This window comes from Canis aureus, chromosome 19, assembly GCF_053574225.1.
Source record: "Canis aureus isolate CA01 chromosome 19, VMU_Caureus_v.1.0, whole genome shotgun sequence".
Lineage (NCBI taxonomy): Eukaryota > Metazoa > Chordata > Mammalia > Carnivora > Canidae > Canis > Canis aureus.
Genome location: NC_135629.1, coordinates 7172142 through 7194759, shown reverse-complemented (window position 1 = coordinate 7194759; position 22618 = coordinate 7172142). Strand labels below are relative to the sequence as shown.

General features: G+C 39.6%; 1 protein-coding gene across 7 annotated transcripts in view; it reads left to right on the top strand.

The window, feature by feature from the left end:
• Positions 1–22205, top strand: part of PPARG (peroxisome proliferator activated receptor gamma) — a 130899-nt gene extending 108694 nt beyond the window's left edge. For all 7 annotated transcript variants that reach the window (XM_077857780.1, XM_077857784.1, XM_077857781.1 and 4 more), the window contains 2 exons: positions 4309–4759; positions 21755–22205. In XM_077857780.1, the coding sequence (XP_077713906.1) occupies positions 4309–4759; positions 21755–22002 (699 nt within the window). In that variant the 3' untranslated portion in view covers positions 22003–22205. The remainder of the gene's footprint in view (positions 1–4308; positions 4760–21754) is intronic.
• The last annotated feature ends 413 nt before the right edge of the window (positions 22206–22618 follow it).

Below are 22618 nucleotides of genomic sequence, written 5' to 3'. Positions count from 1 at the left end.
AAAGGGAAAAGAACTCATCATGAGTCAGGAGATCTAGGTCCAGTTCAGGGTTTGCTGTAAATAGTTATTTGACTCTGGAAAGTCTCTTGGCTTCATTTAGTTTATTCATATCTCGTCAGAGAATGATGATGTAGGTGATTTTTGAAGATCCCTTTGGGTCTATAAATCCCATGGTTCTCAACAAGAGGAAAAGAGAAATGGGCAAAAGCAGAAAGAAAATTGGAAAAAAAAAAACAACAAAACAAAACTAACCAGTGGGTTTTGACTAACATTCACTCATTATAGCTAATCTAGGAGAACCATGCATCTCTAAAAGGATGAAAGTCAGAAGAATAAAAAGGAAGAAGGAAACAAAATGAAGAAGATAGGCCCTAAGAATTCAGTTTTTCTTCCTTGAGACTTTGTTCTAATCTGTCATGAAAACTAAGGCTATCAAGAATGCTCCATGAGATGAGGCACACATTTTTTTTTCAAGCCAATTTGAATTCTGACGTGGTTAGCAAGTGATGGTTTGTGAATGGGTAGAGTTGTCTGTTACACTAAAATTTCAGTCTCTCAAATTGGAGCAATCACCAGGACAATCTGTGCTTTATTAGTTGACTTTCTCATTTGTCTCCATTAGCTTGTTGTTTGATTATTAGAAAAGAGCTGTAAACTTAACATTCATGCAGAATCCCTTTCATAACTTGTATATTAAAATGATGTTATGGATTCCTAAGGAACACTATTCTTCTATTTCTCCAGTCAAAAAGTCAACTTTTATTACTCTACTTTGTTTTCATTATTAAGCCAGCTTCCCCCCATGATCATTGTGTTATATATTAGCAGCATGCAAGAGACCTGTAACTAAATTTAATAATATATATAAAACAGTACCTATAATCCTGGTTTTGATATGTGGAGCCATTTTTGAAAATCAAAATATGTCAAAAATAATTGCATTTGATGTATCTCTCCAAAGAAAACTAATTTTCTTTTACAAAAACTATTTTTGCTCCCCTATAAAAACATTCTGTTGAACTGCAATTTTCTTCATGTCAGTCTCACCTTTTTTTCTGGTCTGTCCAGCATATGAGAAATACAAGTATCATAGTGGCCAGGGGCAGATTCACCACAAAGTGAATGAAGCTTAAGCATCAGGGCTCCTCCCTTGCACAGAGCCCCTTCCAATGCTCTGGGAAGGGTCCGAGAAATTTTGCTCTTAAAATTTGTATTATTGAACCCAGCAGTTGTCAAGATGTACCCAATGGTTGTGTGCATGTCAGGCCCCACAAAACCTGGATCCTGATAATTTATTATCTTCCTGTTCTTTCCCGTTAAGGAGAAATGCTTATCTAGCCATTTGATATAGTGTCTGAAGATAAATACATCATTAGTTCCAAACTAGAAGTGTAAAATCATTATGACCAAATTTGAGGATGCTGTGGTTTCTCTTATAATAGCAGATCATCAGATGATACCGTACAAGCTAATAGAATATGGAAGGCTTCCCTTTGATTTGTAGAATATACAGAAATATGGAAGTGAAGTTCATTTTATTTTACCAGAAGTGTAACATTAAATTAATGATCCAAGATAAATTACACAGGTCAAATTCCGCTTGGTTTTAAGAGTTCAACCTTCTGTGAATCAGGCAAGTTCACTGTCTTTTCACTATTTTGAGGGGGGTGGGAGAGGAGGTCCCAGTGTGAAATGGGTGAGTTAAGTATTGGCCATCTAAGAATCAGTGAATTGGTGGCAAAGAAAGGCAGATTTTCATGCAGATGGTGTCTGGTGATCACTTTTGCAATTTGACAGATTTACATGGAGTCTGAAATTACCTTTGCAGACTTCAAAAATGCAATGAAAACAGTGTAGTCTTGGAAAAACAAATCTACCTGGTAGTCATTTGCATGTCAATGCCCAGAATTCCCTACCAGTTCACCACTTTTTCAAAATGCTGAAGGGATTAAAAAAAAAAAAAAAAAAAAAAAAACCTAGAATGGTTTGGCATGATGGTGGGGGCTGCTGATTCCTTTCTCTGTCCTTGAGTGTTTACTGCCAGGAAATCCTGACCAACATCGATTGCCAAGGGGTTAAAGTCACATTGTTGTTAAATTGGGAGAGAAAATTAGCAGGATTTTGTGCCCTATGTTCAACTATCACAGAGTTTCAAAAACAGGAACCTGGGGCTTTATATGAGGGGACAGGGGAAGTCAAGGGGAAGAGTCACAGGGTGATTTATCAGGGCATAGTTCCAGATAAATTGCTTACATGGAGGTAGAAGAATTTCATGCATACATTCTGTGCCAAGAAGCCAAATGGTTGAGCAGAAGCCCATCCAGAAGTTGAAGTGGGCAGTGCTGGGTACAGTCTTTCCATATGTGAAGACAGGATGATTTATAGCCATGTTATTTTGTACTTACATATGTACAGCTACCTGTATGGTATCGATACCATCTGATTCTCATAGCAATAAAGAAAGTCAGTATTTTAATGACAGAAATTATAATATGCTACAAAAGTCCTAGAGGACAGAAACCACATTTTTCTGTAGGTTCTATAAAAGCATGTCTTTCTCATGATTAGAATCTGACATTCTGGGGTAACTCAGCACATTTTAACTGATGTGACTGATTATCTGCTCTTTTTTCCTCTCTCGTTAAGAATATCAATCCTGAAGTAGAAAAAAAAAAAAAAAACAAGCAGAATGTTTAAAAACATAGTAAGCATTATTTGTTTCCTAATTTACTTGAAGAATTAGAGGCACCAAGCAAATTTACTTTTGGGTCCTTGCAAAGCCTCTGCCCTCCTTTGGGGTTGACTAAACAATACACTTGAAGTGAATCTTTTGGTTAGGAAAAAGGAAGAATTTCTGGAATAATTCCAGTGAATGGTGTTGAAATAATATGCAGGTTTGGAAATCTACTCAACATCTAAGAGTCCGTAGCATTAGTGTTATTTCTTTCAATGTAGACCAGACTTAATAGTTTGGTGAAAATCACAGACTTGTGTAGAGATTAACAGTTACAATCTCCAAACTTGAGTAGCTACTGCTACTCAGTATACTGCTTCCTCTTGCCCATCAGGAAAGAATTCTCAGCATCTCTGCTTAAAAGAAACTTTAGTAACACCAGAGACCTCATGTTCAGTGTTCAGGCATGTGCGTACATGCTCACACATACCCACATTAGACCACACACATGTGTACACAGCTTCAGAGAAACGCAACTAGAATATCTTCAAGAGAAAGGATGGAAACATCCAATTTAATCCACTGCCCTCAATTGAGAAATTTGAGCCTAGGAAAGTTAAAGGACTTTCCTAAAGTGACATACTTAACCAAAACTGGAACACAAACACCCTCAACTCTTATTCCAGTGCTTTCAGGTCTACACTTACTTGAATGAGATTGGGAGTTTAACTTCTATAGTTCAGTATTTCCAGTGTATATAAAATGCTGCCCCTTCTCAGAGTAGCCTAGAGAATTTCACAATGATGGCAACCCTTTGGTCAGTCTATACAAGGAAACGAAAGAAGAGAGATCATTTAATGACTAGCAACTTACTTTTGATGGCAGCCTTTTGCAGACTGAGTAACTGATGCATGTGTTTTATTGATTATTTGACCTTTAAGGACAGATATTGTGAAAAATAAGTTCAAAACTGTTTTTTAATTTTGCCACTTTATATGAAGTGCTTACCCACAGGCTTAAACATCTGGCTCTTTCTGAAACAGATTGCTTCCAGAGCATTAAGAAAAGAAATAGACATTTTCTTGGCTCAACATTTCTCATCTGCTTTCAAACTGAATTTTTATAGTTAAGTATATTTTACAGGCACACTGCGTTTCATTTGAGATCTGAGTAGATTTAATCTAAAACTGTAAGATTACTTTATGTTCAAGTGGGTGTGTTCAACCCTGAGTTGCCTAAATGATTTTTTTTTTTTTATTGAAAGAAGGTTAAAAACACACTCTCTTGAAAGCCAAGATAAACAACAGATTTTGTATGATTTTTACAAGTCAGCAACAAAGTTTCTCCAAACAACCAAAACTGGAATTATTAGCCAGTCATACATAAGTAAAATGTTGCAGTATAAGTTGAAAGAAAAGAAGACCAAGCTTGGTAAAATATGTTTGGTTCCAGAAGACAATTAGGAGCAATAATCAGGAGATGAGAGTACTTTCTCATTAAGTATCTTCAACCTTAAAGATTTTAGTTAGCGAAGCAAATGTGTATAAAGAAACTGGAATGGGATTCACCCTGAATTAGAGATCTCCAACTCAGCCACTTCCCTTTTTTTTTTTTTTTTTTTTTTTTTTTTGCAGCCATTTGTTATCTATGACATGAATTCCTTAATGATGGGAGAAGATAAAATCAAGTTCAAACACATCACCCCCTTGCAGGAGCAGAGCAAAGAGGTGGCCATTCGCATCTTTCAGGGGTGTCAGTTCCGCTCAGTGGAAGCCGTGCAGGAGATCACAGAGTACGCCAAAAGTATCCCTGGTTTTGTAAACCTTGACTTGAATGACCAAGTAACTCTGCTAAAATATGGTGTCCATGAGATCATTTACACGATGCTGGCGTCCTTGATGAATAAAGACGGGGTTCTCATATCAGAAGGCCAAGGATTCATGACAAGGGAGTTTCTAAAGAGCCTGAGAAAGCCCTTTGGTGACTTCATGGAGCCAAAGTTTGAGTTTGCTGTGAAGTTCAATGCACTGGAATTAGATGACAGCGACTTGGCAATATTTATAGCCGTCATTATTCTCAGTGGAGGTAAGATGCATCTTTTGATCTTTCGTGGAAGAGGGTGGGACAGCAGTATGATAATTGGAAGAATTTTGACATCCTTTTCTCTGTACTGCACTTTCATGCAAAAATATGCCAGTGGCATGATGCCATGAGAGCATCACTACACAGGTAAAGTACCAGGAGAGAAGATCATAGATTTGCTGTTGGAAGGCTGTGGGTAACCCCAGCCTTTCCAGTCAAATCCAAACATGAAAAACAAATGCCCTCTTCTTCTTTTTTCTCCTTTTTTTTTTTTCCTTTTTATTTTCTTTTCCCCTGTCTTTTCCCACCCCTCCCCTTCTCTCTGTTCACTCTCCTTTCTCCTTCCCTTTCCTTCCCATCCCTTCCTTCCCTTCCAGCCAATCTATTCTTCATTTCATTTAAGTAATGACATGTACAACTTTGCTTAAGTCACAGTGCTCACTTGGCATAGAGAGAGCACAACTAAGTGGTTTGGGGCAGATTTTGTTCCTGCTCTACCATCAGGAAGATATTACTTTGAATTGCTTTCCTAATATCAGGAATCGAGTAATATTTATCTACTGACTTCCACCTATTCCCTCAGGTAGATTTATCTGATGGCTTCCCTTAAAGTAACTTTGTGAGGTGGTTGGCTGTGATTAAAAATATAATCTGAACCAGAGAGCACAGAGCAGAGAAATAAATTGAGTTATTTAGCAATTCATTGTATTTTTGGCCTTGCAAGTACATGATCTAACTGACAACTCCAAAGCCAGGTTTTATACTAAATGCTACTTTCATTGGCTACTCCACACATTTCCAGCTTATGTAGAAAGTTTTACTGTCATGTCTCTGTATAAAATTGTCTTTAAGCAATGAGTTTTCATTACTGAAATGGACTTCAGGTGAGCTTTTTGTGTGTACTCTACAGACAGAGGAAACTCTTGGCAAAAGCTGACGTGGGGAGGGATGGTGGTCCTATAGATGTAAACTGTAAACTATATAAGATATTATAAAGAACATGGTGTACTCTGTCCTCCTTTGTTGTCCAATTACTTGAGAGCAGAATACTTCTGAAATCGGGTGCCTGATTACTACTAATAATAATGATAGAAAACACTTAAATACCTACTACTGTCTTCTAAGCAGTATCCTAAGCACATGATACACGTTCACTTAATTCTCCAGCCCAGCAAGAAAAGTACGTTTTGCAAAGGAGGAAGCCAGAGCCCTGAAAGGTTCAGTCACTTGCCCAGGGGTACGCAGCTAACACAGGATAGAACCAGGATTCTGAACTCCGGTAGTCTGGCTCCAGAGTCTACAGTAATACTGCCCTTTAGGTAACTTGGGTACAAATAGATGACAGTGCAGCCCAGGTTAACTCTGGAGCCTCCACTGCAGTGTCAAGTTGTAACTCCTTTAAAAATGGTGTTTGGGGGGTTATATTTAATGTAACAAAAACTACTGTCCAACATGTTGTAATACCTTAACTGAATCTACTTAAACAGATCACCCCTCGATCCTCTGGGATCCATGATCAATTCAGCAAAGAAGAATAAGATTCTAGTTTATTTGAGGTGCCTTAGGAGAAGAAACTTAAATTTTGAAGCACTAGATGAGAAAACAGGTTGTTATTGCTTAGCTAATAATTTGAGGCACATTTTATTTTTTTTAGGCACATTTTATTTTTAATGCAAAATAGAAATATTAACAGTTGATATGTTTCTAAGTTTTTTCCTGAGCATACCATATATTCCATGTTTATATTCAGTCATTTTCCCCACGTCATTACGTACTCTTTGTTAATATTTTTCATTAATTTTTGAAAATAAAAGTAATACGTGGTCATTTCATAATTCAAAGGGTACAGAAAAGTGTGAGTGGAAATTAAAGGCCTCTGTCCTCAGAATAAAATAAGATTAACAAAGTCCTATTCCTCCTCCTGAAAAGTTTCTGTCCATGTGCTAGCATATATATGTATACACACTACCATTTTAATGACTATAAAATATTCCATTTTAAAAAGGACCATTATATACCAAATAATCTCTTTACTTATTTTTTTTAAGATTTTATTTATTTATTCATGAGAGAGAGAGAGAGAGAGAGAGACAGAGACACGGGCAGAGGGAGAAGCAGGCTCCACTCAGGGAGCCCGACGTGAGACTCGATCCCAGGTCCCCAGGATCACACCCCAGGCTGCAGGCAGCGCTAAACCGCTGCACCACCAGGGCTGCCCAATCTCTTTACTTATGATTGCTAATTTAAAAACCTATCAACAAGAACATAGAAAATTATCAAAAATGTGTTCTAAATTTTTGTTTTAGTGAACATTATTAAGTGTAAATTTCTGTTGAAATTCCAAATTATTTTCTCATTCTAAAGTACCAGAAGTGGAATTGCTGGGTAGATGATTATAAATATTTTGTTACATCATTGCCACATTGTTCACCACAACATTTATGAGTTTATATTCCCACCACAGATATACTAAAGGAAACATTTGAAATAAGCTATTCGAAGATGATTAGTTGCTAGCCAGGGCAGGTTTACACAAGAAACAGTCATGATAATTCTGGACTTTTTTGAACAAATTTTGGGTTTGTTTTGTTTTGTTTTGTTTTGCTTTTTAGGATTTATTTATTTTAGAGAGTATGTGTGTGCAAGCAGGGGGAGGGGCAGAGGGAGAGGGGGAGAGAGAGAATCCTGAAGCAGACTCCCCACTGAGCACAGAGCCCTATTTGGGACTCTATCCTAGGACCTTGAGATCATGACCTGAGCTGAAATCAAGAGTTGGCCACTTAACCAATTGAGCTACCCAGGCGCCCCAGCGAGCAATGTTGTTTTATGGGCCTGTGAGACAACAGGGTGTTTTCATCTAGGAAAACAGCCATTATGGCCTATAACTCATAAGCCAGGTTATTTAAAAACCAGCAATTTATTAGGCTTTAAATTTTTCATTAATTTGTCAAAAAATAACAGTAAGTTGATTGCAGGCTTTGGTTTTTTTAATTATGAAAATTAAAAATGGTACATTTTAAATGTGGATGTTATATAAATGAGTTCCTTCTGGTCTTACACAGACCACTTTAACAGTAGCCAATATCCAGATCTTATTGGATCCTCACAACAATGAAGAAGGTAGCAGCCAGCTATAAATTATTAAAGTCTTATACCTGTGGTTATAATGAGAAGAAAACCCTGTAAATAATTTTACACTTCCTTAAAAAAAAAATAGAATTAACCATTGACTAGTTCCCATATCACAAAAGGCAAATCCTTCCCTGATCAAAGTTTGCTTTTGTAGATGAAGTCTACCTACAGGCAGTAGATAAGAATGAATAAACTGGACCCCATGTTTGCATAATACACAGAAAGTTGATTCTCTTCTTTACTCAGAGAAGCTGATTGGGTATGGGCCAGAGAAAGAACTGCTCTTTTCCAGTCCAAAGACTGGACCTCAGTAAGATAATAATCCCAGTCATTTGTAGATGCTGAGGTCAGTATCCCAGATTGTGGCTTATTAGATCATTTATATTATTATATATTTCTCAATGAGTTCTAATTTTTTTCCCTATCCTGGTCTTTCCAGAAAGGGAAAACATTCATGCAAGCAAGAGGCAGTGATCTAGTAAACAAATTTCTGATCCTACCTAATCTTAAGAAAGGTTCATCATTTTCTTTTGTGTAGTTTACATTGAAGTCTATAGATAACTTTAGTGATCCCAGAAAGAAGAGCTTTTAGCAGGGGTACCACTGACCTCATTCTGAGCTGGCCCTAGGATCACAGAAGAATTTCGTCTGGTGAAGGTGCCGTAACCCTAGACTGAAGGAAGAATGGGAGATGGGCACTCCCACAAGGGTAAGAGTAGGGTGGTAAGGAATTAGGGAGACTAAAGGCAAGGCATCTCCAGAAGACCCAAAGGGGACTTTTTTTTTTTTTTTTTTTGGATGAAAGTACCTGATTTGACCCAACTAAGTATTTGCTGAGGAAACTGGAGTTGCTATAGTAAGATCACTGTCATTCAACTTCAAACCTAGAAACTGCTGATATGGTGAGATTTGGTACTTAGATTGGCCTGGTGCTTAGCATCTTTACTGTTTACTCAGCTCTCAAACCAAGCTAGCTGAGAAAGATGACCTAGTTCTTCTCAAGTTTTTCCTCCTGTCTCTCTCCACTGAGCTTGAAGCAAGAAAAAAATGGGACAACAAAGAACAAGAGTCCAGAATCAGATAAAAGACAGCACTTTATACCTCTTTCAGAGCATTTCATATATGTTCTCTTGTTAGATCCCAACAATTCTCCTATATTTTTATCCTTGTTTCATAGAAGGAAAAGCAAGGGTCATAGACTTAAGCTGTCTGAGACCTAACAACTAGTGAGCAGTGGGACTGGAGCTGAAACCCATGTGTCCTGTCCCCTTGAAGTGCCCTCTCTGCCACACACCCTATCCCCTGGCTAATGGATCATGGTCACCCTGCTCACACCTGTGTTGGTGGCCACAACCTGTGCTCCCTTCACCATACCCCCTAAGGTATGGGCCCATAATTCAGCAGTAGTGCTTCCTCAGTAGTCATGATAAGTAATAGCTTCCCTTGCTCCCTCTAGGATGGGTGGTGTCAAGAGTAATAAAACTGCCTCCAGCATGGGCATGTTTGCAACTGGCGCCACAGCTTCATGCCAACCATACTAGCAAACTCCCAAAACTACCCAGCAACCAAAGCCAAGTATAAAGCTCAGTAAAACTGACAAGCCCCAGGACACTCCATTGGACTCTTTGCCCCCTTGAGCATTAGCTGTTAAGTGAAGAAAAGCATAGGAAGGTTCCAGCTGGAACTCTGCAACAGGATAAAGCTCTTTTTGTTAATTCAAAACAGTTTGGAATCCATTGCAGTTCTTCCGAAACTTCCAAGATATGGGGGAGGAAATTCACTGGGTTTTACAATATATTTTTTGGGGTAGATTGCCATCACCATCTTAATGACAGAGAAGATGTAAATATTGATACAATGGCCACAGATGGCAAATCATCAGCCTCCTCGTTTACCCTCTTGAGTATGGCTTGGTTATGCAAACCACCTCTATAGCAGCTCCTTCCTTTTCCAGCAATCGCAGCCATGTTCTTTCTCTGTGCAGCAACTTTGGACAGCTGGTCTTGGAGTGATCATGGGTGTTTCTGCTGTTGAGTGGGCAGGGAGCTGAGAGAATAGGGCACAAGAAAGGGGAATTGTTCTCATAGCTGTACTTTTGCAGATCAAGGAAGAGTTGATGCTCTTAAGACAATCGGGTACGTCCTGGTTCTCTCAGGTCAGTAACCCAGGGCTTCTAATTCTTACTCTTGGTCTTGACTATCTATGCGTGTATATATGTGTCTTTTTTAATCTGTTGGAATTAGAATAGAATCAAAGCACAGCATCCAGTCCAGAATATGTACTTAGTAAATGCATACTGAATGCATAGTAGTCAAATGTTAATAATAATAATACTGTCATCGACACAATACTTCACTGTATGCCAGGATATATACTGAGCACTTTACCAATGCTCATAATCTTTGCTTAACCTTTCCTGCAGCTCTGCAAAGTCTGATATTATCCTCATTTTACAAATGGAGAAAATAGAAGTTTAGAGCTCTAAGATTAAGCAGCTTGCCCAAAGTCACAGAGCCAGTGATTGATGAGGCCAAGATTCAGATCTAGGTCTCTCTGACTGATGCCCTAGGTACTACTGCCTTCCATGTATTGAGATGTGGAAACATCCCAGTTAATTACCTTGGTCTTGGAGTTCTTTGGCAGTTACCAAAAACTACCTATTTCATTTGCCTCCAAATATTTCAGTCAAGAATTTTCAGGTTGTAGTCTAGATATTTCTTACTAATATACAAAGCTCTTCTCAAGACACTGTTTTAACCTAACAAAATGATACCCCAGGTTTGAAAATTGCTGTGGGAAGGAATGGAGCCCAGTATATATAACACTGAAGCCTGGTGCTGTGTTCTTTTTTTTTTAAGATTGTATTCATTTATTCATGAGAGACACACACAGAGAGAGAGGCAGAGACACAACCCAGGCAGAGGGAGAAGCAGGCTCCACGCAGGGAGCCCGATGTGGGACTCGATCCCGGGTCTCCAGGATCATGTCCTGGGCTGAAGGCAGCGCTAAACCACTGAGCCACCCGGGCTGCCCTGGTGCTGTGTTCTTAAACTTGTTCAGGTAGCATGGCCCTTGGAAATGATGGCATTTGTTTGTAGCACTCATCACAAAAATTGACGATAAGCTTTAAGTAACTAAGTGAATATGTTCATACTTCATCAGATACCATCTTACACCGGGTTCTAAGAGAGATAAGTGGTTGCAGAAGAAATTTATGAGAGAAATTTAAAATTGTTAAAATACCATCAAGTAACTTCATGTCTTCCTGCCTGTCAGAGGCAATCAAACTAACACTCATTCAGCTGTAGCTGCGAACACCTCATGCCACTTCTCAGGCACAGAGTTTGAGGACCTTAGTTTGAGTATTCCATCTCTCTTCCCCACCCCTCATTGCCCTTCAAAATCTCGAGGATATTTCCAGCTCATGTGTAGTCTTTGCATTTTCTGCAGAACTCTTTTACAAGTTAGAATGGATGATGTAGCAGTTCTCTAGAACAGGAGACAGAGTACCTGTGCCTGAGTGGGCCCACACTTTCCTTGAGGAAACTGCACCTTAAGGAGGCCTCTGATTCTGCAGGACCCAGTCACCCCCCACATCTCTTTGTCTGTTAGCATCATCCTTACTAGTTGACTGGGAGCAGCAGGCACAACCCAAAATAGTTTAGCACACGGTATTAAAAACACCATGAACAACAATAGGCCTTCTTGTTCCTACTCTCCTATGTTAGTTAACTATGCAGCTATCTCCGTCTTATCCATACAATTTTTTGGACAAGACTTAGGTTGGTGTCTAAGTGGCAAAAGTTGTTTTTCTAACTTCTTTCTCATGATACTGAGGATAAACAAAGGTGTCTGATTTCTCATCTGACTAAGCTCTGAGCAGGAGAGTCAAAGAATGTTACTACATGGTTCCTGTCCCCATCTGGGCCATGATGGTGTCAGAGAGTAACAGCATTCATTTTATTAACTGAAAAGTATGTAATGGCACCTACAGTGTGTCTGCATAGCCTGCGACACTCTGCTCTTCTGTTCTTCCCACCATGCTGCCATGTCCAGTGGGAAAACCTTTGTCAGGTGGCCAGGATGGCTTTGAATAATGACTCAATTAGAATTATCTAGAAATGTCCCATCAGTTCACTCTTTTCATAACTTTGGTTTAGATAGAGGTGAGGTGTAACTATGAGTTCTTAACTGGCATGCAAATTCTGAAAACCAGAGAGCTGGCAGGGGCATGGAGGGATAGGGAGAAGATGAAACATACTAGAATCATCTGAGAAACTTAAAAAAATACACACACACATACATACACACACAGAGGCTTTTGTTGTTTGTAGAACATAGAAGCACCTTTCTCTGTGACTGCTTCAGAAGTAAAATCTCTTCCTCAGTGAGTGAGCGCATGATTGTGTTTGACCTCAGAGACAGACATGGGATTGAAAGCCAAACTGCTGAGTCATTCCTATCCCCACACCAGCAGTCTTGGAAAAGGTTCAGTCAGTCAGTCAGTGGGCTGCTTTTTGGAGCACTTTATCATTCTGGGTTCTCACAATGTGTGTTTAAACTCCGGGTGACCCCAGGCAGCCTTCCAGACTGGCACAATCCACCAAGACATTCAGACAGATCATCTGCAAGTGAGGAAGAATGAAACTCAGGACCAGTTCAAGTCACTCATCACAGAGAGGCCAACACAGGTTGTGAAGGCACAGTGTACTCCCAGGGAAAACACCTTTCAAAGGTCTTGCCAGATTCACAAATCAGAAAACCAGAAGAGGCAGGATGGAATATTGGAAAGCTTTGGAATTGCTGGGACACCCGCCTCCACGACTTATTAGATGTGTGATTTCACTCAATTATTTACCTCCCTGGGCCCTAATTTCCTTATCAGTATCACAAGTAAATGAAATAACATTATGTGAAGGCTCTGGCACAGTGCCTGGGACCTGTTAAGCACACAATAAATGATAATTTTCTCTTTTCCCCTTATGATAGAATTTGAAGTAGCTCTTGGCAATCTTGCCAGTCAGATTTCTTGTAATTCCACCAATAGTCATTCTTAAAATCCTTTATTACCATATAAATACCCCTAGGGAGATATCAGCTAATCCCTTTATCGGCTATCACTTTAAGGGGATTAGTTGTGGATTGAGTAAAAAAAACCCCAGGGGAAAGATATAACCGCAGGAAGGGACAGAGGCCTGACGAGCTAAGGAGAGAACTATAAGCCCCCTTACCCCTCAAGGAGATAGAGAAAAGCAGGAGTGTGGTAAGTTTCCACACTCCCAAGGTTCTGATAAAGGTTTGGGACATTATGTGTTGAGAGGTCATATTGGAGATTAAAGATCACACCATTGTTTTCAGATCACAGGTTCTTCCAAAGACATTGAAAAGGAAGACATTGAGGGAGAGTTGCAGAGAACAAACACTTGGCTACGTTTTACATTTGGTTATTGGCATTTCTAGAGGTTGAGGAAGCGAGGAAGAGTGGTTGGCTTAGAGGGAGGAGTGTGTCAGGCTTGATGAGAAAGAAGAAATCATTCTCTTTCCTCTCCAGTCTTCTTCCTCTACCTCCCACCCACCCACCCCCTATTTCCAGTTCTGCTCAGAGCCAGTGCTAGACATAAAAGGAGCAGAAATTTATCTATATCCCTCAGCTCAAGGGAGATTCACTGCTCTCCTGGTGCTGACACAGAGAAGGGGAACAAACCATGTGGCGGAGCTTCAGTTGAACAACCTTTAGAACAACAAGGGGACCCTAACTCCCTGGTGAAAAGAGACAGGAAAGACAAGGATTTCCCAAGGGCAGGATGGAGATCTCGAGTAGAATTTCCATTCTGAAAGACCTGGAAATAAAATTAGCCCAAGCTCATTTCACTCCCTGGAGGTACCATTGAACAATGCAAAAAGCTTTGAAGACAGAAAAGAAGAAAGTGCATCTCACCTTGTTATTAGTTATCTTTGTGTCCACTGTTGTAGTTAGAGAGGTGGCTTTTGGGGGTGGTAGCTGAGTGTTTAAGTTGAGGGAAGTTGGTGTGGAATGGTTACTCGATGGGCAGATAAAAGAGAATATTACCTGGCTGGTTTCATTGTGGTGGTCACCCCCTTCATCATCCTGACCACATCCTGTGTGTTATTGTTTTAAGGAGTGGTTGTCGTTTGGACATAGACAGAAAAAGCATTAATCAGGGAAATGTTAGAATGTCAACCCACTCCAGAGTGAAGGACTCTGCTGACTACATGTGGGTTCATGGGAGAATGTGCTTGTTTCAAGAGATCTTTATCTGTTTGATAACACATTTACAAGACCTCCCAGTTATGTGGTTCCCTTGCCCAGATAGCCACCATCAAATGCATTTCTCCTAAAATCACCACCATGCAGCTTTCTGATTAATTTAGGCTTGCCCTGCTGGGATTCCTAATACCAAATCTCCTGCAAGGTGCAGCCCCAGGAGGGGAAAGGGAAAAAACATTTGGAAGGGGAAGCAGAGAGATGACTGAGAAGAAAGGAGCAATGAAAGGGGAAAGAACAGGAAAGATAGAGGACCCAGGAAAATTAAAGAAAAGAGAGAAGAAAGCAAGGAAAAAGAGGCAAGTGATATAATGCTATTATAAATAGAAATAGCTGCCTCACTATGTGTCAGAAATTGCCCTAGCACCTTCCATCTATTAACTCATTTAATCCTCCTGACAACACTATGAGCTGCATTACTCTTGTGTCTCCATTTTTAAAATGAGGAAACCAAGGCACAGAATAGAATGTTAAGGAACTTGCTCAGGATTACCCAGCAAGTAAGTTTTAAGGCTGGGATTCCAACTGCTTCTCACTGAGCCACTAGTGCTTACTTTTGGCTGTGCATTAGAATCACCTGGGAGCTTTTAAAAACCTTGAAGGTCATACCCCAGACCAAGCCAATCAGAATCTCTAGAGCTGGGATCCAGGTATTAGTTTGCAGGGTTTTAATCTCCCCATGTGATTTCAGTGTGTAGCCAAAGCAGAGAATCACTGCAGTCCATCAAGGTCCAGTTGAAATTTAAATATGAGAAGAACACACGTGAAACTTTCTTACAAGAACATGGAAAGGAACTGCTATAGGCCATACCATAGTTTACCGAAGATAAAGTTGGCTGAATTCACAGTTTTGCCTAATGTGCTTACCATGATTCCAATAGATCAGAAAATGACTGCAGAATCCCTAACACCATCACTTCAGGGAAGAAGTGAAACGGGGTGCCCTGGCTTCCTTTATTACTGCTCTAAACTGTCTTGCTTTTATGCATCCGACTACAAGAATGAGAACCTGCCCAAATCCCTCAAACGTGAGTCTGCATCAGGTGTATATATATATATATATATATATATATATATATATTTTTTTTTTTTTTTTTTTTTTTTGTGCTCCTAAGTTGTGCTCTTACCAGAATCAGTTCAGGAATCTTCCTCTTCCCAACTGTGTATGCTGGGAAAGCCCAACCCAGCCTACACTCCAGACCTGGTCCTGGTGGAAACTGTTTTTATTTGAACAAACCGAGAGAATATTCCTATCTCACAGAATCCCTTTACCTTGCTCATTCTCACCAGGACCTTATGAAAGAAATACCATTGTCTTTAAAAAAAAAAAAAAGCCAAACTCCAGAAAAGATGAAAGGACTTGTCCAAAGTCACATAGAAAGTAGGTGGAAGAGAGACAGGACTTCAAATCTTCAGTTTCCAAATCCATTGCTCTTTTCAACACATCTGTGAACTTAGGAAGACTAGAATAAAGGAAATTGGAAAGGAAGTGTAAAAGGAAGCCCTACCTCCCCTTTGGTTTTCACCGGGCACCTGAACTAAGTAAGGCCTTTCATTGTCTGTGGATCAATTTACAGCTGCCCAGCTATCATACTTCTTGTTTTCTAAATCCCCTGGATAGTCCTTTCCAGATTAGTCTTTATCAGAAAGGCAATAGACATAGATTGGAAAAGCCTTAATAGCAGCTCCTAGAATAGAGACAAAACCATCCACTTTGGGTTTTCTGCCTTTCTCTCCAGAAGACCCCACCAGGGCCCTCTGATTCCCTGGATGCCTGCTGAGAAAATCTGTGCTTGGGAAATGCCTGGCCCAGGTGGCTGATCCCAGGAGGGTCAAGAGAATTAGAATCTTCTTCAGCTCTCACTCTACATAATGGAGCCAGATCTGGATACGATGGGAGTTTTGTAGGTTTGCTCATAATCAGCAGCCCTCCATAATCAGTTCCAGCACTGTGTGAGTGGGGACCGGAAAGGTTGCTTTCCCAATTCTTTGCAGCCTGGGAGTAAGGAACCAGTAATTGACTCCAGCTTCCTTGAGTGTTGTGTCCTGGAGTATGTGAGTCAACACTCACTTTCCCAGAAGGGCCTTCTAGGCAACCTAGGCCAATAAATGGGGTCCTTTGACCCTGACCCAATTCCAGACTTCAACTCTGACCCTCAGCCAGGTGCAGGAAGAAGATCTCTGTCAGGCCTTCTGAAAACAGTATCTTAGCAGGTACTGGGGAGTGGAGAGGGAAGGTCAAGGACCCAGGATGGCTCCAGGTGCTGGCAGAGACCTGCACATTTGTGATGTCCAGCTTAGCTCAGCAAGTATTTGACTGTGTGTGCAAGGAAAGTGGAAGGAAAAAGAGGAGAGGGCACAGGGAAGGCCTTAGAGCAGGGTAGAAGGTGGGGAGCAGCCCTGGCAAATACCTTTTGCCTTCGATTCTAGAGATTGCTTTAAGACCAAGGGAAGCTATTTAGTTTTTTAAAGAAGAGAAGCCAAGTGTTTTAAATTTAAAGTGTAAGCCTGTTAATGTACTTTTCTAATTAAGTTTTGAGTGTATTTCCCCAGTTTAATTATGTGAATTATGTATTTACAGACTAGAAAATTGAGGCTTGGTGGCCTTGATCAGTTTGCCCAGGGTCACAGAGCTGGTTAAAGTAGACTACTTTTTACACTCAACTGCACTCGATTTTGCCTTGATGGAGGCTCCGTAAAGGGGACAGAGACAGATCTGTAAATGATCTAACTTGTCACTGGAGAAAATATAAATCAGTGGCCACAAAATTTCAGCCATTCAGCCAAACTTCATCTGTCACATAATAAAAAAAATAATAACTTGCCAAAGAGGGATTTGAAAATCCAAACCAGATCCTTTTCCACTCCTAGAGGAGCCAGTTCCATTACACTGCACCCAAGCCAAGTGTTTCCAGCAAGCCTGATCAGCTGCATTTTAGGGTTTGGTTGTTTGAGCTGTCATGATAAATGAAACCTACTAGATTAATGTAATCTCTGCAGAAGTTCTGACTGATGCTGCCCAAGAGGAAGGAAGAAGGAGATAGCATTCTAAGGAGCCAGTGTCCCAGTGAGCAGAGGTTCTACACAGGGTGTGGGGTCCCAGCCCATGAAGGAGCCACATTCAACACCCGCCTTCCCACAAAATGCTGCCATTTCAGATGCACATGCATTTGCATAGCTACAGAGGGCTATTGAAATCTGGAATATTCATCAGGGAGAGAGGATCAGCAATCATTAAACCGAAGGCACCAGTCCAGGATTTGTCAGGGGCTAAAGCATCAGGGTTTTCATGATTGCATGGCAATTGTGAGAAAGGCGCAGGTCCTCCAGGGGCACAATTCTCTAGGCCAGGACTGCATCATTTGTTTCTTTCTTAGAATCTGAGATTTTTGCAAACTTAAATGCTGGGTGGGGTGGGGGGTGGTGAGGGGAGAGAGGAAGTATACTTATTCCAATCAATGGAATAAGTAGAAGTTAGAAAACAGAAATCAACTCAAAGTTTCCTTCGTAATTAAAGAGGAGAAAGGGAGAGAATGAAAAGAAACTTAATTTAAAAGAATGTCTAGAGTTCTGAAAATCCCACTCTGAGTCCCTGCTACCATTTCTCTCCTGTACCTCACCTCAGTGGATAAAGGTTCCTAGAGTTTATTAGAAACAAGAAAACACTGTTTGGGACACCTGGGTGGCTCAGTGGTTTAGTGCCTGCCTTCAGCCCAGGGCGTGATCCTGGAGTCCCGGGATCGAGTCCCATGTCGGGCTCCTTGCATGGAGCCTGCTTCTCCCTCTGCCTGTGTCTCTGTGTCTCTCATGAATAAATAAATAAAAATCTTTAAAAAAAAAAGAAAAGAAAAGAAGAGAAGAGAAAAGAAAGAAAAAAGAAAAGAAAAGAAAAGAAAAGAAAAAAGACAAGACAAGACAAGACAAGACAAGACAAGACTGTTTATGGGAGCCTTCTTCATTGCATTGTTCACCAACCAGGAGAATTGTACTTTTCAATCCAGGACTCTTAGCCAGAACAACCTTCTTGCTCATTAACTCAGCCAACTGAGTACTTCCTGTGTTTCCACCAGAGGCTCAGAGATTATCAAGACATAGTGTCTGCCCTCTGATACCTCATGACCTCGTAGGGAACATAAAGAAGAAAACCAGTACTTATGGTTTGATTTATAAATACAATATAGTTATAATACAGTGTTTGAAATTAAACAGACTTAGATTCAAATTTCAGTTCTGCCATTTACTAGGAAGTAGCAAATCTTGGGCAAGATTTAACACCTTTCTCTAAATCTTTGTTTTTCCCTCTATAGAACACTGGCCTTGTGGAGTTTTTGTGAAAATCAAATGATCTATTATGTATAAAGCCCTTAGCTCATTCTTTGGAAAATGATAACCATTCAATAAATGTAATCTACTAGTATGATGGAGATTGAAGTGTTTATAGGGTACAATGGGTCCAGAGAAAGGGGGTTGGAAGAATAGGGGAGAGGAAGAGATAATGTCAAGGAGGGTTTCCAGAACATAGTGACACAGGCTATATTTTGAGGAACAGGTTGAAGTCAGTAAGATGGGTAAAGGGAAAGGAAGGCTGTTTCGTGAGAGAAGGACAGAATCTGTATAAGCACAGTCGTGACAGAAAATAGGATTTTTGATGGGCTTAGTTTGGTAATAGCCTAATATGGCTAGAAAGAAGGATGGTTTCAGAAAATGAGACTAGAGGCTGAAAGGTATTATAAAGGTAAGTAGGGCCTCCTGGCTGGTTCAGTTGGTAGAACTTGCACCTCTTGATCTTGGGGTCATGAGTTGATACCCCAGATTGAGTGTACAGATTACTTAAAAAACGTTAAAAAAAAGTTTTTTTTAGGGGTGCACCTGGGTGGCTCAGTTAAGCATCTGCCTTCAGCTCAATCATGATGCCAGGATCCTGGGATTGAGCCCCATGTGGCTCCCTGCTCAGCGGGGAGCCTGCTATTCCCTCTCCCTCTGCTTTTCCCCCTGCATGTGCTCAGTCTCTCTGTCTCTCTCTCTGTCAAATAAATAAATAAATTTTAAAACGTTTTTTAAATAAATAAAAGGTAAGTAAAAGCTCTTTACAATGCTTTAGAAAGAAGGGGAAGAGATAAAATTAGAAAACAAGGGTGAATAGCCTTCAAGATCTGAAATTTGGAATCAGCACAAGGTATCAGGTGCTATTACCTGATGTCCTGAATGGCGTACAAAAACTCTGCACCCCCTCTCATGAGCTTTAGTAAGAAAACCCTATATCCTAACCACAGTGCAACAGGCCTGAGAAATTACAAAATAAAACTTAGAAGTTAGAAAACAAAAACAAACACCCACATTTTCCACTTGGAAATTTCAAAGCATGCTTCTATATAACTCTTAGATTAAAAATGAAATCAAAATAGTAAGACTATTTAGGAAAGAGCTATGAGCATACTATTTACCCAAGCCTATGGGATGAAACCAAAGTGGTACTCAGAGGAAATTTTAGAGTTTTAAATGCATCTATCAGAAAACAAGAAATACTAAAACTAAATGAATTAAGCATTCCACTCAAGAAGCCAGAAAAAGAGGGAAAAATAAACCTAAAGAAAGTTAAAAGAAAAAATTAAATTGAAAACAAGATAGAATTTTTAAGAGTTGATGAATAAAACCAAAAGCTGTGTTTCTTTAAAAAGAAAAAGAAGCCTTTAGCAAATCAGATTTTTATTTTTATTTTATTTTATTTTATATAAAGATTTTATTTATTTATTCATGAGAGATAGAGAGGCAGACATAGGCAGAGGTAGAAGCAGGCTCCCTGCAGGGAGCCCAATGTGGGACCTGATCCCAGAACTCTGAGATCACGCCCTGAGCCAAAGGCAGACGCCCAACCACCTGAGCCACCCAGGCGTCCTGCATATCAGATTTTTAAATGAGAGAATATACAAAATAAAAAGCATTCAGTTATAAATAAAAATAAGAAATTTCAAATTCTAAAATAATATTATGTATAATTCTATTCCAATATGAATTACAAAATTTTACTTTTAATAAAGAGTAAATGGTCTTTACTAAATCTTGATTAAGCTCTTTACTAAAGAGACTAAAAGCTGTAGAAGAAAAATTAAAGGTAGACCAAGATTTACCATCAGGCTCAGGTGGTTCTGCCAGTGAATTCCAAGAAGCCAGTAAGGAATAGACCCTTACTACATAGAAATAGAAGGAAAATTTCTCAACTCAGTCTAGAAAGCTAGTTAACATATCGAAACAGACAAGGGATGGCACAAAAAAAGACAACTCTGGGCCAATCTCACAAATTTTTAAACCCTAAGGAAAATAGGAGCAAATAAGTACAGCAATATAAGGAAATCTCTTAATATAATTTACTAGATTAAGATAAATCCATTCAGTTATCTCTTTAGAAAGCAAAAGTTTAAAGCATTTGATGAAATGTCACAGCATTCCTGAATAAAACAAATTAAAAACTTTATAACTCTTGAAAAGCCAGGAGTAAAACATATCCACTATAATCTCTGGTAAACATCATACTTGTGGTAAGCCAGTAGAAGCATTTTCTTCATGGTTAGGAGTGAAACAAGAATACCTCCTCTCCTACCGCTACTATTATTTAATACCATACTAGAGGTATTAGCCAATACACTGTGGCTAGAAAAAGAAATGAGAAGTGTAAACACTGGGAAAGAAGAAATAAATGAAGTTATCAGTATTTGCAGATATAATAGTCTAGCCAAAATAGAAAAATAAATCCCCGATAACTATTAGAATTGACAAGAGTCTAGGAAATTGGAATATATTCAGTATACTAAAATAAGTACATTTTTTGTAAGCACCAGCAGGGATAGATTAGAAAAGATCCTGAATCCTATAGAATCCTATAAAGCAAAAAAATAAAGGACACTGTAAAGTATTTAGGGTTTCATCTAACAGGATCTTCATGAAGAAAAACATAAAAAGTTTAAAGGTGTCATTTAAGTCCACTATTTAAAAATTCAAATAAGGAAAGTTTAAAGAAGAAAGTGAAAATTCCCTCACCGCTTGGAAGAAACCTCTGTTGAAATCGAGGGCTCTATCCTTCCAAACTTATTTAAAACGATGGCTTGTCTCATTGAAAACATATATGGCATATTAAGGAAAAAAGAAGACAAAGCTGATTTTAAAAGTGTACCTACAGCTGTGGTGAGCAAGTAAGTAGAGATTTAGAAAATACAGACTCATCAGGAAGGGACAGAAGTTAAAAATGAGATTTCCGAGCAAGTAGAAACCTACTAGCGGACGAGTCCACAGTCAGGGGAGGATTGCATTGCCATTGTGTGTGTCAACTGAGCAGGCAATAGATTATGCCCCAGCCAGGAAACAATGCCCCCCGGAAGTTCTGCTGGTCTTGGTTTCAACCTGTACCCCCATATGCAGTTCTTGCCCACGGTCTACTTACCCTCTCTCCCCACGGTATTTTAGAACCAGAGCAAAACAAGCCAATAAAAAGACAGGTTAGAGTAGCTTGGCTGAAAATGCCTCAGATGTAGGACCAGAGAATTCTGTAACTGAACCTCCTGTTCTTCTCCCCCTCCCGCCCCCAGACCGCCCAGGTTTGCTGAATGTGAAGCCCATTGAGGACATACAGGACAACCTGCTACAGGCCTTGGAGCTCCAGCTCAAGCTGAACCACCCCGAGTCCTCTCAGCTCTTTGCCAAGCTGCTCCAGAAAATGACAGACCTCAGACAAATTGTAACAGAACATGTGCAGCTATTGCAAGTCATAAAGAAAACAGAGACAGACATGAGTCTTCACCCACTCCTACAAGAAATATACAAGGACTTGTATTAGCAGAGAAGTCCAAATTCACTGACAACGTTTTCCTTCTTCCGATTGCACTATTTTGAGGGGAAATCTGACACCTAAAAAATTTACTGTGAAAAAGCATTTTAAAAAGAAAAGGTTTTAGAATAAATAGATCTATTTTATGCATATTGTTTATAAAAATACATTTACAATTTACTTTTAATATTAAAAATTACCATATTATGAAATTGCTGGTTGTGTTTGAAGACTGAGTCTTTATGTGTCCTCTACCCTCCTCACACCGCCAGGCTTATTTCCTTTTATTCCCTTCCTCCCTTCCTTCCTTCCTTCCTTCCTTCCTTCTTTTTTTAAGATACATTTATTTTGGAGAGAAAGAGCATGGGTAGGGGCAGAGGAAGAGGGAGAGAAGCAGACTCCCCGCTGAGCACAGAGCCTGATGTGAGGTTCCATCTTGTAACCATGAGATCATCATCTGAGATGAAATCAAGAGTTGGGCTCTCAACCAACTGAGGCACCCCATCTTCTTTCTTACACATTTTTAAAAATTTGAATGGAACTGCTGCTCAACTTTCATTCTCAGTAAATTAATTTTTCACTCAATTTACAACTTCTCTGAACTCTCCATCTGCCTTAAACAACC